Source organism: Panthera pardus, unplaced genomic scaffold (assembly GCF_024362965.1).
Source record: "Panthera pardus isolate Hobbes unplaced genomic scaffold, ASM2436296v1 HiC_scaffold_8, whole genome shotgun sequence".
Classification (NCBI taxonomy): domain Eukaryota; kingdom Metazoa; phylum Chordata; class Mammalia; order Carnivora; family Felidae; genus Panthera; species Panthera pardus.
In genome coordinates this window covers 14507824-14523601 of record NW_026527013.1, presented here as the reverse complement: position 1 = coordinate 14523601, position 15778 = coordinate 14507824, and the positions used below count along the sequence as shown (strand labels likewise).

Sequence of the window (15778 nt, the reverse complement as noted above, 5' to 3'; positions counted from 1 at the left end):
AATTTAGACAAATGTACAATGACCTGTATCCGTCATTATGGTGTCATACAGAGTATTTTCATTGCCCTGATATCAGCCATGTTCCGCCTATTTATCCCCTCTTCCTCCTGGCAACCACTAATCTTTTTACTGACTCCATAGTTTGTCCTTTTCAAAATGTTATATAACTGGAGTTGTATAGTATGTAGTCTTTTCAGATAGTCTTCCTTTACTTAGTAACATGCATTTAAGATTTAGTCCTCCGTGGTTTTGTATGGCTTGACAGTTCACTTCTTTTTACCACTGAGTAATATTCCACTGTCTGGATGTACCACAGTTTGTTTGTCCATTCAGCTACTGCAGGACATCTTGGTTGCTTCCAAGTTTTGGTAATTGTGAAGAACGCTGCTGTAAACGTCTGTGTGCAGGTTTTTGGGTGGACGTAAGTTTTCAACTCTTGGGTAAATACCAAGAAACGTGATTGCTAGAGTGTATGGTATGTTTGATTTTGTGGGAAACTGCCAAACTGTCTTCCAGAGTGGCTGTATCGTTTGCATTTTTCCCATTAGTGAGTGAGAGTTCCTGTTGCTCCACATGCTTGCCAACATTTGATGTTCCCAGTGTTTTGGATTTGGGCCGTTCTAATAATGTGTAGTGGTCTCTGAGTGTTTTTTAATTTGCATTTCCCTGATGACCTAGGATGCAGAACATCTTTTCATATGCTTATTTGCCCTCTGTATATGTCCTTTGGTGAAGTGTCTGTTAAAATTATTGGTCCGTTTTTTTTAACTGGGTTGTTTTCTTACTGGGTTTTTTTTTTTAATGTTTATTTTTGGGGCGCCTGGGTGGCTTAGTCGGTTGAGCGTCTGACTTTGGCTCAGGTCATGATCTCACAGTTCGTGGGTTCAAGCCCTGTGTCAGGCTCTGTGCTGACAGCTCGGAGCCTGGAGCCTGTTTCGGATTCTGTCTCCCTCCCTCTCTGCCCCTCTCCAGCTTGCGCTTTGTCTCTCAAAAATAAACATTTAAAAAAAAAAATGCTTAGTTTTGAGTGAGAGCACAGGCAGGGGAGGGGCAACGAGAGAAAGGGAGACACAGAAAACAAAGCAGGCGTCAGGCTCTGAGCTTTCAGTGCAAAGCCCAATGCGGAACTCGAACTCACAAACTGAGATCATGATCTGAGCCAAAGTTGGATGCTTAACCAACTGAGGTACCCGAGCGCCCCAGTTTTCTTATTGTGAGTTGTAAGAGTTCTTTATATAATTTGTCTCATAGTCCTTTATCGGATGTGTCTTTTGCGAGTATTGTCTCCCAGTCAGTGGTGTATCTTCTCTTGATAACTGTCTTTTGCAGAGCAGAAGTTTTAATGAAGTCCAGCTTATGAATTTCTTTCATGATTATGACTTTAGCATATTTAAAAAGTCATTGCCATCCATGAGGTCATCTAGGTTTTTGCCTATATTATCTTCTAGGGGTTTTATAGCCTTACATCATAAGTCTATGATCCATTTTTAGTTAATTTTTGTGAAGGGTAAGAGGTCTGTGTCTAGATGCATTTTGTTTTGGGTTTTTTTTTTTTTTTTTTTTTTGCATGTGGATGTCCAATTCCTCAGTATCATTTGTTGAAAAGAATATCATTGCCTCATTGGACTGTCTTTGCTCCTTTGTCAAAGATCAGTTGACCATGTTTATATGGGTTTATTTCTGGGCCCTTCTTCATCTGTTCTGTTGATCTATTTGTCTGTTATTTCATTGATACCACACTGCCTTGATATGACAGTAAGCCTTTAGGTCTGGTAGTGTCAGTTTTCCAACTTTGTTCTTGTTACAATATTGTGTTGGATATTCTGGGTCTTTTGTCTCCATGTAAGCTTTAGAATCAATTTGTCAATACCTACAAAATAACTTGTTGGGATTTGGACTCAGATTGCATCGAACCTATCAATCAAATTGGAAAGAACTAATATTTTGACGATATTGAGTCAAGGAATATGTCTCCACTTATTTAGTTCTTTGAATTCATTCTTCAGAGTTTTCTAGTTTTCATCATATATAATTTGTACATATTTTGTAGACTTACACCTAAGTACTTCATTTTTTTGTGTATTAATGTAAATGGAATTGTGCTTTTAATTTCAAATCCACTTGTTCATTGCTGGTGTATAGGAAAGCACCAGCTTTGTATATTAACCTTGTATCCTGCAGCCTTATTACAATTACTTATTCTTGGAGTTTTAAAATTTTTTTCTCTTAGAGGAAAAAAAAAATTTTTTTTAATGTTTATATTTGAGAGAGAGTGTGTATGCACACACAAGCGGGAAAGGTGCAGAGTGAGAGGGAGAGACAGAATCCCAAGCAGGCTCCACTCTGTCATCACAGAACCCTATGTGGGGCTCAATCCCACGAATCGTGAGATCATGACCCGCGCCAAAATCTAGAGTCGGATGCCCAACCAACTGAGCCACTCAGGTACCCAGAGAGAGAATCTTAAACGGGATCCGTGCTTAGTGCAGAGCCCAGTGAGACTCAATCCCATGACCCTGGGATCATGTCCTGAACCAAAATCAGGTGTCAGACGATTAACTGAGTGAGCCAGCCAGACTGTCCAGTTCCAACAGTTTTTTAATCTATTTTTTCTACACAGATGATGTTACTTGAAAATCGTTTTATTTCTTCTTTCTCAGTTGGTATATCTGCTGTTCGCATTAGCTAAGACTTCTGGTACAGTGTTGAAAACATTGGGGTGGGATATTCTGGCCTTGTTCCTAAGTAGGGAAACTTCTAGTTTCTCACTATTAAGTATGATGCTAGCTATAGGTTTTTTGTAGACACTCTATCAAATTGAGAAAGTTCTCTTATGTTTCTAGTTTACTGAGTGTTTTTATCACTAATGGGTGTTGGGTTTGGTCAGAGGCTTTTTCTGCAGCTGTTGATATGATCATGTTAAGCCAGCTTTGCATGCCTGGAATAAATCCCACTTGGTTGTGATGTGTACTTTTTTAAAAATTTTCAAAAATTTTTCATTTGAGATACGGCTGACACATAATACCTAGTTTTAGGTGTCCAATATAGTCATTTGACAATTATATGCATTACAAAATGGTCACTGCGAGAGGTGTAGTTACCATGTGTTACCACACAAAGTTATTACAATGTTATTGACTATATTCCTTATGCTGTATTTTTCACCCCCCTTGACTTATAACTAGAAGTTTGTATCTCTTCATCATTTTCACCTATTTCGCCTGTCCCCCCCCATCCCCCTGTAATTCTTACACATTTGTAGATTCAGTCTGCTAATATTTGATTGAGGATTTTTATATCTGTGTTCATTAGAGATATTGATCTGTAGTTTTCTTACAAAATCTTTGGTTTTGGTATTAGGGTAATTGGATAAGTTAAGTATTCTCTGTTTCTGTCCTGTGAAAGGGATTGTAGAGAATTGATATAATTTCTTCCTTAAATGTTTGGTATTTTCGTCAGTGAACTGCTCTAGGTCTGGTGCTTTCTGTTTTTGAAAGGTTCTTACTCAATTTCTTTTCTTTTTTTAAAAGATTTTATTTTTAATCCCTACGCCCAACGTGGGGCTTGAACTCACAACCCCTAGATCGAGAGTCTCATGCTCTACCAACTGAATAGCCAGGGGTGCTCCACTCAATCTCTTTAATAGAAGTAGATCTGTTCACATTGTGTATTTCTGGGGTGAAGAAGTATGAAGGAGTACAAAGGAGATGCCACCATCTCCCCATCCTTCTATGCCACCTTAGGTACCAGTGTTAGCACGGCTGGGATCCTTCTACCCCTTCCTGGCTCTCATGGAGACACATAGAAACAGTCTTTGGGGTTTCTTTCTGCTATCATTCTTTTGTATGAAAAGAATTTACAGCATCCTGAAGCCTGCCCACTGCTTTATAGCACAGTATTATGCTGCAACCAGAACCTCCAGGTTCATGAGTGCAGGTCTAGCCCCTCTTGTTGAGACCTGTGTAGCCCATGCTATACACAGATTTTGCTGTGTGGAACTGAGCTGTGACTCTTCCCTCTGTTGTGGGCCCCAGAATTGGGACTGTCAGCTCAGGACCTGCATAATTGAGAGATGCTGGTCAGGTGCAGAGGGAGCTGTAGTTTCTGCCTGCTTCACACTTGGGACTGGGGTTAGTGGCGGGGGTGGGAGGGGGGACCAAGAGGATGCTCCGCTTCCAGTGAGGTGGGGGCTTTTGCCCTTCAGTTGGAGTGCAGTCCCTATCCATTCCGAGTTTTGTTTTGGCTCCATTTGCTATTGATGCCTCTCAAGGATACATCAGAGAGAAGCACAGATGTGCCAAGCTGTCAGGTTTGGGACGGATCTTGCCTTTCTAGCACCAGGTGTCTCTCCCAACTCAGGATTTCTTGAAGGCACCAGTGTGCTCATCTAGAGCAGCAGGGGAGGAAGCCCTACAGAGCCTGGGGAAGGTCTGAGAGAACCCGCCCCTTTTTTTTGAAACGGGATCAATTATGTTGTGATGGGTGTCTGACAGCGCTGGCATAGGGACTTTGACCAGTGCTCATAGGAGTGGCATGGTGACAAGCTCTGAGTATGTCACACTGTTCCTCAAGCTTGGGCTCCCGGAGCCAGCAGCCACTAAAGCCTGGCAGTGCAGGAGGTCATGGTGGAGACCTCAATCCTCAAGCCATAACCCTGGCTAACCTGAGCATGTGTGCACCAGGCCCAAGCTGCTCCTGCCCAGAATCAGGCAGGGAGCTTGGGCCCAGCTGATGGTGTGCCCCCCACTCTCCTTTGCAGCTTTCTATACGAACCCAACAGCCAAGGGTACAAATACTACCGCCAGAAGCTGGAGGAGTTCCGGAAAGCTAAGGCTGGCCCCACAGGCACTCTCATGGCACCCGACCTCAGCCTGAAACGCAAATCCCCTCCTGAGACCCCATCAGGGTCCTTACCCCCAGCTGCTGCCTGCCCTGCCTCATCTGCCCCCTCGCCTGCAGTCACCCCAGCTCCAACCATCCCTGGGAAGCCGGCCACCACAGCCACTGTGAAAAAGAAGCGAAAGAGCCGGTGGGGGCCTGAAGAGGACAAAGTGGAACTCCCGCCCGCCGAGCTGGTACAGAGGGATGTAGACGCCTCTCCCTCACCTCTGTCAGGTGGGCTGAACCCCTTTCCCCTCCTCTGTCAGGATAGTCTGGCTTTTTTCACTGAGCAGAATGTTTCCAAGATTCATCTGTGTTCTAGCATAGCATGTGTCAGAGTTCATTCCTTCTTATGACTGAGTAATATTCCATTTTATGGCTGGACCGCACTTTATCCATTCATCGGTTGATGGACACATGGGTTTCCACCTTTTGGCAGCTGTGAATAGTGCTGCCGTGAACTTTGGTCTGCAAGTGCCATTTGAATCCGTGATTCGATTCTCTTGGGTCCATACCTAGGAGTGGAATCACTGGACCATATCGTAATTCTCTTTAACTCTTTGAAGGTCCACCAAACTATTTTCTGTAGCAAGTACACCATTTTCTGTTTCTACCAACTGTGCACAGCCTTCCCGTTTCTCCACATCTTTGCCTTTTTATAATAGCCGTCCTAGTAGGTATAAAGTGGAATCACGTTGTAGTTTTGAATCACATTTCCCTAATGTCTGATGGTGTTGATCATCTTTTCATGTACTAATTGGTCATTTGTATAGCTTATTTGGAGAAACGTCTGTTTTAGTCCTTTGCCCACTTTTAAATTGGCATGTCTTTTTGTTCTTAAGTTGTATGGATTCTTTATATATTCTGCATATTAACCCCCTATTCAAATACATGGTTTGCAAATGCATCCTCTCATTCTGTGGATTGTCTTTTTATCCCTCGATAGTGTCCTTTGATGCACAGAAGTTTTAAATTTTGACAGAGTTCAGTTTATTTTTCCCTTTGTTGCCTGTGCTTTTGGTTTCATTTGTGAAACCAAAGCTAAATTCAAGGTCACGAAGATTTGCCCCTATGTTCTGGGTTTTTTTATGTTTTGGAACTCTGATTTATTTTGAGGTAATTTTTATATATGATATAAGCTAAGGATCCAACTTTATTCTTTAGCATGTGGAGATCCAGTGTTGCAGCACCATTTGTTGAAGAGGCTTTTCTTTCCCCATTGAATGGTCTTGACACCCTTGTCAAAACTCAATTGTCCAGAGATGTAAGGGTTTATTTCTGGGCTCTGTATTCTATTATACTGGTTTGTATGTCTATGCTTAGATCAGTACCAACTATTTTGATTATTGTAGCTTTGTAGTAAGTTTTGAAATTGAGAGTGTGAATCTTCCAACTTTGTTCTTTTTCAAGCTTTGGCTATTGAAGGTCTTGAATTTTCAGATGCGCTTTTCCATTTCGTAAAAACAATTGGAATTTTGATAGAGACTGTACTGAGTCTGTAGATTGCTTTGGACAGTATGGACACATTAACAGTATTTAAGTCTTTCTTACAACAAATACACCACCACCAACAACAACCAGTCTTCCAGTCTGTGCACACAAGATGTCTTTCCATGGACTTAGGTCTTTGTTAATTTTTCACCATGTTTTGTAGTTTTCATTGTATGTGTCTTATACCCCCTTAGTTAACTTTATTCCTAAGTGATTTACTTTTTTAATGCCTTTTAAACAATTGCTTTTAAAATTTTCTTTTAGGATTATTTGTTGCTGATGTATAGAAATACAACTGATTTTTTTTGCATGTTGACGTTGGATCCTTCAGCTTTCCTGAATTCATTTATTAGCATTGACAATCTTTTCATGGATTTTTTAGGTTTTCCTGTGTTAATTATGATCATGTCATCTACAAATAGAGATCATTTTACTTCTTCCTTTCCAAGTGGGATCCCTCTTATTATTTCTTTTTCTTGCCTAATTGCTAGAACTTCTAGTTAGCACTTCTAGTACTATTTGAATAGAGGTGGGAATAATGGGCATCCTTACCTTGTTTTGATCTGAGGGGTAATTACTTTAGCCTTTCACTATTCAGTGTAATGTTAGCTGTGTTTTTTGTTTTTTGTTTTTAAGTTTATTTATTTATTTTGAGATAGAGAATGAGCTGGGCGAGGGGCAGAAAGAGAATTTCAAACAGGCTCCAAGCTGTCAGCACAGAGCCCGACACAGGGCTCAAACCCTTAAAACCGTGAGGTTATGACCTAAGCCAAAACCAAGAGTTGGACGCCCAACCAACTGACCCACCCAGGTGCCCCTAGCTATGTGTTTTTTATATGTGACCTTTATCATGTTGAGGAATTTCCTTTCTGTCCCTAGTTTATTTAATGTTTTTATCATGGAGGTGTGTTAGATTTTGTCACATGCTTTTTCTGCATCAATTGAAATGATTGGATTTTTTTTTTTCCTTTAGTCTGCTAACGCGTGTTTCACTGGTTAATTTTTTTATATTGAACCATGCGATATTGTGGTTTATAAGAAATACCTATTTGACCATTCAGGTGACCAAAGTAATATTTCTCATATGTGTTTGGCCTTTGTTCACAGTTCCTGGCTCACAGTTCTCCCAAAACTCTTGGAATTTCCTGAGTGATAAGAGCAATGGGAGCATCTTTTGTTGTATTATTTGGTCTCCGTCCTCAGTTCATGAAAATGCTTCAGAGCCATAAAGGTGAAATGGGTGTCTTGTTATTAATAAGCCCCTTTCTACCACAACTGGATTTTATGTTACTGAGGTGACTTTTGGAAAGCACCTAAGGATCGGGGCTGGTTGCCAGGGGAACCAACCATAAGTAAAAGGTTGGAACATTTAGTCCCACCACCCCCTGATATCCAGGGAGGGTAAAGGGGCTGGAGGTTGAATTGATCAGCGGCTAATGATTTCATCAATCATGCCTATGCAGTGAGGCCTCCATAAAAAACCCAAAAGACAGGGTTCAGAGAGTTTCCAGGTTGATGAACACATGGAGGTTCAGAGACAGTGGCATGCTCAGTGGCATAGAAGCTCTGGGCACTTGCCCCATACCTTGCCCTTCCCCATACCTTGTTTTTTCCACCTGGCTTTCCTAACTTACATCCTTTTATGACATATAAGTAAAGCAATAATCTTGTAAGTAAAGTGTTCTCTGAGTTCTATGAGCCACTCTAGCAAATTAATTGAATCCAGAGAGGGGATTGTGGGAACCTCTGATCTACAGCCAGTTAGAAGCATAGGTGATGACTTGGGCTTGCAGTTGGCATCTAAAGTTGATGGGGGAGGGAGGAGCAGTCTTGTAAGACTGACCCCTTAACCCATGAAATCTGATGCTACCTCCTGGTAGATAGTGATAGAACTGAACTAAACTACAGGACACCCAGCAGGTGTCTGAGAATTGCTTGTTGGTGTGGGGAACCCTCTCCTCTCCCCCCCCCCCCCGCCCCCCACCCCGACCATACACACATTTGGAATTGGTATCAGAACTATTTAAACCACCTTTGCACTTCTGTGATAAATCCCACTTGGTCATGGTGCATAATCCTTTTACCATGTGATTGTATTCAGTTTGCTGGTATTTTGTTGTGTCTGTCTGCATCTATATTCATAAGGAATATTGGTCTCTAGTTTTCTTGTGGTGTTTTTGTCTGCTTTTGGTATCAGGGTAATAGTAGTGTTTTGAAATGAGTTAGGAAATGTTCCCTTCAATTTTTTGGAAGAGTTTGAGAAGAATTAGCATGAGTTATTCTTTTAAATGTCTGGTAGAATTCACCAGTAACACCATCTGGTTCAGGGCTTTTCTTTGTTGGGAGGTATTTTGTGTGTGTGTGTGTGTGTGTGTGTGTGTGTGTGTGTGTGTGTGTTAGAGATTTATTTATTTTTATTTTTGGGAGAGAGAGTGCAAGCAGGGAAGGGGCAGAGAGAGAGAGAGGGACAGAAGATCTGAAGCAGACTCTGCACTGACAGCAGTGGGCCTGATGCAGGGCTTGAACTCATGAACCTCAAGATCATGACCTAAGCTGAAGTCGGATGCTCAACCAACTGAGCCACCCAGGCGCCCCAATGAGAAGTTATTGGTTGCTGATTCAATCTCCTTGTTTTAAGTCTATTCAGATTTTCTATTTCTTCTTGAGCTAGTTTTGGTAATTTACGGGTTTCTAGGAATTGGTTCACTTCATCTAGGTTATCCAACTTGTTGGCTTCTAGGTGTTCATAGTATTCTTTTACAATCCCTTTTTATTTCTATAAAATCATTAGTAATATTCCCTCCCTCTTTGATTTCTGATTTTCGTGAGTTTTTTCTCTTTTTTCTTAGGTAATCTGTCTAAAGGTATGTCATTTTGTTCATCTTTTAAAAAAAAAACAACTTTTGATTCTATGGATTTACTCTACCATATTTCTTCTTCTTTTCTTCTTTCTTCTTCTTCTTCTTCTTCTTCTTCTTCTTCTTCTTCTTCTTCTTCTTCTTCTTTTTCTTTATTTTTGAGAGAGCGAGCATGTGTATGCTTGCGAGCAGGAGAGGGGCAGAGAGAAAGGGGAGAGAGGATCTGAAGGGGGCTCTGCACTGACACCAGAGAGCACGATGTGGGGGTCGAACTCACAAACCTGGAGATGATGACCTGAGCCAGAGTTGGATGCTTACTGACTGAGCCATCCAGGTGCCCCATCTGTACCATATTTATATTTCCTATTTCCTGTATCTTCATTCTAATCTTCATTTCCTTCCCTCTGCTAGCTCTGGAATTAGTTTGCTTTTCCTTTTCTAGTTCTTTAAGGTGGACAGTTAGGTTATTAATTGGAGATCTTTTAAGTTTATATATTTTTTGAGATAGAGCACAGGCAGGGGAGGGGCAGAGAGAGAGAGAGAGACACAGACACGCAGGGCTCGAACTCACAAATCATGAGATCATGACCTGAATGGAAGACAGACGCTAAACTGACTGAGCCACGCATGTGCCCCTCATCTTATTTTCTAATCTTTCTTGGTGACTTCCTCTTTGATCTGTTGATTGTTTAAGAGTGTGTTGTTCAATTTCCACATATTTGTGAGTTTACCAGTTTTCCTTCTGTTAATGATTTCTAGCTTGATTCCATTGTGATCAGAAAAGATACTTTGTGATTTCGGTCTTTTAAAATGTATTGAAACTCATTTCGTAGTCTAAATGTAATCTTTCCTAGAGAATGTTTTATGTGCACACAAGAAGACTGTATTCTGCCGTTGCTGGATTGCACGTTCTGTATACATCTGTTAGGCATCGCTGGTGCAGTGTTTAATCTTCTATAATCTTCTATATCCTTATTGATATGAAAAATGGGGTATTGACATCTCTAGTTACTATTGTTGAACTGTCCATTTCTCCCTTCAATTTTGTCAATTTTTGCTTCATATATCATGAGGCTCTTTTGTTAGGTAGAGTGTGGGGGGATGTCTTTTTTTTGAGAGTGCGCACACATGCAAGTGGGGGAGAGGGACAGAATCTTTTTTTTTTTTTTTTAATATTTATTTATTTTTGGGAGAGCGCAAGTGAGGGAGGAGCAGAGAGCGGGCTGACAGGCTGACAGCAGTGAGCCCAATGTGGGGCTCAAACCCACAAACCAAGATCATGACCTGACCCGAAGTCAGACACTCAACCAAGCCACCCAGGTGCGGAGAGGGAGAGAGAATGAGAATGAATGAATGAATGAATCAATCAATCAATCTTAAGCAGGCTCCACGCTCAGTGAGATCCTACATCCCTGGGATCATGACCTGAGCCAAAATCAAGAGTCAAATGCTCAACAGACTGAGCCACCCAAGCGCCTCAAGTTCTATCTTCTTTCTGTTTTACATTTTTTATCAATATAGAACATCCTTCTTTTTCTCTTGTAACCTTTTTGGACCGGAAGTCTATTTTGTCTGATGCTAGTATGGCCACCCCAGCTCTCTCAGTTGCTATTTGTATGAAATACATTTTTCCATCCTTTCACTTTCAACTTATTTGTGACTTCGTATCTAAGGCAAGTGCCTTGTACACAGCATGTAGATCAATCCTGCTATCTCCCTTAAGCTTTGAAGTACTTGGATTCATTCTTGTCATAGAAAGCTCAAGAAATGCATGATGATAAGCACCATAATTGCCACAGTTTTGCACAATCAACTGCAACATCTGCCTCCTTGACAGTTTCAGAGATGGCCAACATGTGGTCTTGTTTCTCATTTTCTATCACAAAGCGGCCAGTAGAGTGGGGGAGTTTGTTGTCATCACATTCTGCAGGTGATAATCGGTGACTGAGAGAGGCTATCTTATGGCATCTGTCTCACTGCCCTCCACACAGCCTGCCCTGCACACAGAACCGTCTCAACCTCCCTCACCCCTGAACACACAGATACATAGAGGAGTCATATGTGCTCTGGTGCTGACATCTATGTTTATTTCATTTATGATGGACCAAGAGGGAAGACAGCTTACCCAAGTCACATGGCTAGCCTGTTGGCCTTTCCCATCCAGTTCTGGAGGTTGTCTGTTCAGTGCTTCCCTTGTCCAAGGAGAAAAGCTAGTGAAGATTCTAGTACTCAGTGTGGTTCCAGGTAACATCTCTGCCTAGGGTCAGATTGCTGTCAAATGCCGAACTCAGGTGCCCCCCTATAACGAAGGGTGCTCTGCCTTGAGTCTTGTTCTGATGTGTGCATGCCACAGTTCTGAAACCATGTCCTTGAGGTCTGGCCCCAGCTCCCAGCTGGTGAGGAGGCCTCCCCTGTCTAGTGCACAGGCTCCGAAGTCTCATATCCAGGTTTAGGTCCCACTGGCCTGTGTCGTCCCTGGGAGGGTGTGAACAGCCCCCACCTGCTTGCTTGCTGGTAAAGTGACTGGAGGAGGGGGACTTTGGGTACATTTCAGGCACACAGCAGGCTGCTCAGACCTTGACTCCCTTGCCCTCTCCACAGGGCTCCCACACAGACCTTCCAGGAGGTATTGGGGAATAAACATGGGCTCAAGAAGCACTTGTGAGTGGGTCTTGCAGGTGAAGCCCCAGCCCTGGTGAGCTAGGAGAATCTGGCTCTTTGCACATACCAGAAGGGCCTCTATATCCCCCTCTGCCCAGCTTCTCCTCCCCCAGGAAGCCACCGCCTGAGGGGTGGTTGTTTCCGCCACCCAGATGGGGCTGTCACAGCATCTTCTTGTGGATTAGTGTTGCTGGCTCCAGCCAAGCTCCAAAGCTGATGCCAAATTAAATGTCAGTTGCTTTGAGGATGGTCGGCTGCTTCCCCAGAAGGAGCTAACAGAGCTATACACAGAGCTGAGTCTTATGCCAGACTCTTAAACCCTCGTGTGTCTACACTGGGTGTCTGTTCCCTGCAGGGCTTATCTCTAAGAGTCAGTGTGTGAATGCACACACACACACGGGCACATGTTTATCTCTCCTCTCCTGTCTTTGCCTTTGCAAAGTCCCCCTCATGTCACCCATTAGATATGTGACCTTGAGGGAGGCCCTGGACCTCTAAATTCTGATGTCATCATCTACACGTAGGGGTATAGCGCCTGCCTGGAGAGGTCATGTGAGGGTGACACTAGATGCACGTGACGGCACGGTGAGGCCCCTGGGATCATCACGTGACACAGGATACCAACTGTTGTGATGTGAAGGCCTTGTGCCATGTGCGCTAAGTGCCTCAGATGTCGTCAGCGCATGGACGCTGTACCACATGCAGGAGCAGGTCTGGACCTGTCCATCCGTTGTTGATCAGCCTGTGTCTTATTTCCAGTTCAGGACCTCAAGGGGCTTGGCTATGAGAAAGGGAAGCCTGTAGGTCTGGTGGGTGTCACAGAGCTGTCAGATGCCCAGAAGAAGCAGCTAAAGGAGCAACAGGAGGTAAGTCTGTGTGGCATAGAGCAGGCAGGCTCCAAAGGGGCTAATGGAGTATTGTCCCCCCACCTCACCTCACAGGACAGTGGTCATGTTCTATTCTTTCTGAGCCTCCCTGTGCTGGGTGGATCCCACCATCAGTGGAGAGGTTCTTGGATAGGCACGCCCTTGTCAATGGCATTTCACCCCCCAAAGGCCCTTCCCAGCCTACAATTGGACCCAGAGCTCAGTCCTCACACTGCCCGGGCAGCCCCTGAGGCTGATGCTCCACAACTACTCCCCGACATGCTCGTGGGCTGTTCCTGACTAGGTAGTCTCCATTTTAAGCTCTCCTTCCAGTGCCCTCCAACATCCAGTACAGGACAGGCCTGGCTAGCACTGGGCGCCCTGAACGATGTGACAGATGCTCAGTTGGTGTTGCCTGTGTTGGGATGAGGGCTGGCTTGGCAGGGAGCTCTATGGCCAGGGGCTTAGCCTCTGCTGCTTTCCTGGGGAACTACAGGCACACCCTTGTTCCTTAGGGACAGCTCACCCTTGTCACCTCCTCCAGCCTGACAGCCCCGTCACATCTCCTTCAACCCTTCCGTGATCAGAGGCTTGCGGTGCCCTCATTTGGTCCACAGCAAGGGTGCCCAGGATGTGCTGGGTTCGGGCCAGATACCAGACTGGGTGAGGCAGAGAGGACTCCTCCCTGCTGAAAACAGGGCATGGCCTGGTACAGGACTTTGTCTTGAGTGCTTGCTCCAAGCCCTGCTCACGTGCCGGCCCAGGGAGGGCAGAAAGTGGGAAGGGTGAGGGGGCCTGACCTGCATAGGGAAGGCCAGGGGGTTGGCCTCCTGCACGTGTGGTACACTGCCTTGCTCACTGGCATGTGCTGCCCGCAGATGCAGCAGATGTATGACATGATCATGCAGCACAAGCGTGCGATGCAGGACATGCAGCTGTTGTGGGAGAAGGCGCTGCAGCAGCACCAGCATGGCTACGACAGCGACGAGGAGGTAGACAGCGAGCTGGGCACCTGGGAACACCAGCTGCGGCGCATGGAGATGGACAAGACTCGGGGTGAGCCAAAGCGCACATTGCAGGTGGGGCACGGTACCTAGCTGAGGCCTTGCCCTGAGGGTACTGCAGGCTCAGGAGGCCACACTCACCTGCCCGGGGAGGCACCTGGAGACACCACACTGGGGCCTTAAACCACCTGCCCAACCTGTAAGGCCTTGGGCAAGAGATTCAGCTTCTCTGCGCCTCAGGTTCCTCAGAGGAAAAAGAAATGGTTCTTTGTGAGTGTTCACTGCTGTCTGAACATGGCACTTAGCAGGGCTGCCTGGAGCAGCAGGGGTTTGGGTCAGGGTCTCAACCATCTGCCTCATTCCCCCATAGCCCCAGACTCCCCTCCCCACACAAGACTCATACCTGTGCTGTGGGACCACCCAGCCCACTCCCTGACTTCTTCCTTTTCTCCTCTCACCTTTCCCTCCTCTACGGGCAGAATGGGCCGAGCAGCTGACAAAGATGGGCCGTGGCAAGCACTTTATTGGAGACTTCCTGCCACCAGATGAGCTGGAGAAGTTCATGGAAACCTTCAAGGCCCTGAAGGTGAGCTGGGAGCATCCCTAGGCACCAGCCCCTGCTGTAGGCCTGTCTAGCAGGCAGCCCTTCGAGTGTTCCAGCCCCTCCTGTTAGCATCACGAGGCAGGCGCCTGAGGCAGCCTTCAGGCCCCCCTCATTCACAGGAGGAGCTGGGCCCTCTTGCCTCAGGAGGCATCTGTTTATGATAGACACCGTCTGTGAAGGGAATTAGCAAATAACAGCTCAGCTGCCGCTTTAGAAACATTTCCCAGGGCTTCAGGGAAATTCTGCTTTCAGTGGAGCCAATTAAGTGCAGTTTACAGGCAAAGCGTTTCTCAGGCAGAAGTCCCCAAGGACTGGGTTCTCCAGAACAAGAACTTCACATTCCTCCCATGCTGTTCTCATGCTCGTGAGGAGAGACAGCTGACGGGACACATCCCATGCCCTCTTTTGGGGGATTTTTGTAAAGCCGCTTTTGTACCGCATGACCTCATCAACAAGGCAGGCACCTTATTGACCACATGTTTTAGCATTCTGTGTAATGAATTGCCCTCAGAACATAGGGCTTTTTGTTGCTAATGAACCATTAATTTTTCCTGTGGTGGGTGAGGCCTGTGTGACCCATCACCTTGCCCTCTTTGACTTGGCCACCAGGCAGCTTGGTACAAAGTCTGGCCCTGGGGACCCTGAGAAAGAGCATCTTGGTCTGTTCTCAAGGAACCTGATCTGGTGCAGAGGAGGCAGATGGGCAGGTGGTCCCAGCAGCCAGCGAGGTTGTTGTGGGCAGTGCGGTGGGTGGAGGCTGTTCAAGCCAGGGCTGGGACCTGGGACAGTTGTAGCCCTGGTAGATGACAGCCAACTCCTTGCCCTGCAGGAGGGCCGAGAGCCTGACTACTCCGAGTACAAGGAGTTCAAACTGACGGTGGAGAACATTGGCTATCAGATGCTGATGAAAATGGGCTGGAAGGAGGGCGACGGGCTGGGCTCAGAGGGCCAGGGCATCAAGAACCCGGTCAACAAGTGAGTGTACACTCCCCCTACCACCCTTCTGCCGGCACTGGCCTGGCCCCCTGCTTACTCTGCCCTGTCATTCCCCTGCAGAGGCACCACCACAGTAGATGGAGCCGGCTTTGGCATCGACCGGCCAGCAGAGCTCTCCAAGGAGGATGACGAGTATGAGGCCTTTCGCAAGAGGATGATGCTGGCCTACCGCTTCCGACCTAACCCCCTGGTGCGTGTGTCCCCAGCCTCCCACACGGCTTCTGGCTGGGCTCTTCAGAATCTCCACAGGGGGGTGGCGGTGCTGGTAACAGAGCTTCCCCTCCTTCCCCAGTCTAGCTAGGCAATGTCTCACCAGCACCTCTACACCTTTCCACCTGCCCTCCCCTCTGAGCTCTGGTGAGCTCAGTAGTCCCTAGAAGGTTCTGGGCAGGAGGAATGGCTGTCTTTAGCATTCAC

At 45.6% G+C, this 15778-nt stretch overlaps 1 protein-coding gene across 2 annotated transcripts in view; it reads left to right on the top strand.

The window, feature by feature from the left end:
• Window positions 1–15778, top strand: part of SUGP1 (SURP and G-patch domain containing 1) — a 31435-nt gene that overhangs the window by 15415 nt on the left and 242 nt on the right. For both annotated transcript variants that reach the window (XM_019416466.2, XM_019416465.2), the window contains exons 8-13: window positions 4760–5115; window positions 12651–12757; window positions 13636–13813; window positions 14241–14347; window positions 15195–15340; window positions 15422–15551. In XM_019416466.2, the coding sequence (XP_019272011.1) occupies window positions 4760–5115; window positions 12651–12757; window positions 13636–13813; window positions 14241–14347; window positions 15195–15340; window positions 15422–15551 (1024 nt within the window). The remainder of the gene's footprint in view (window positions 1–4759; window positions 5116–12650; window positions 12758–13635; window positions 13814–14240; window positions 14348–15194; window positions 15341–15421; window positions 15552–15778) is intronic.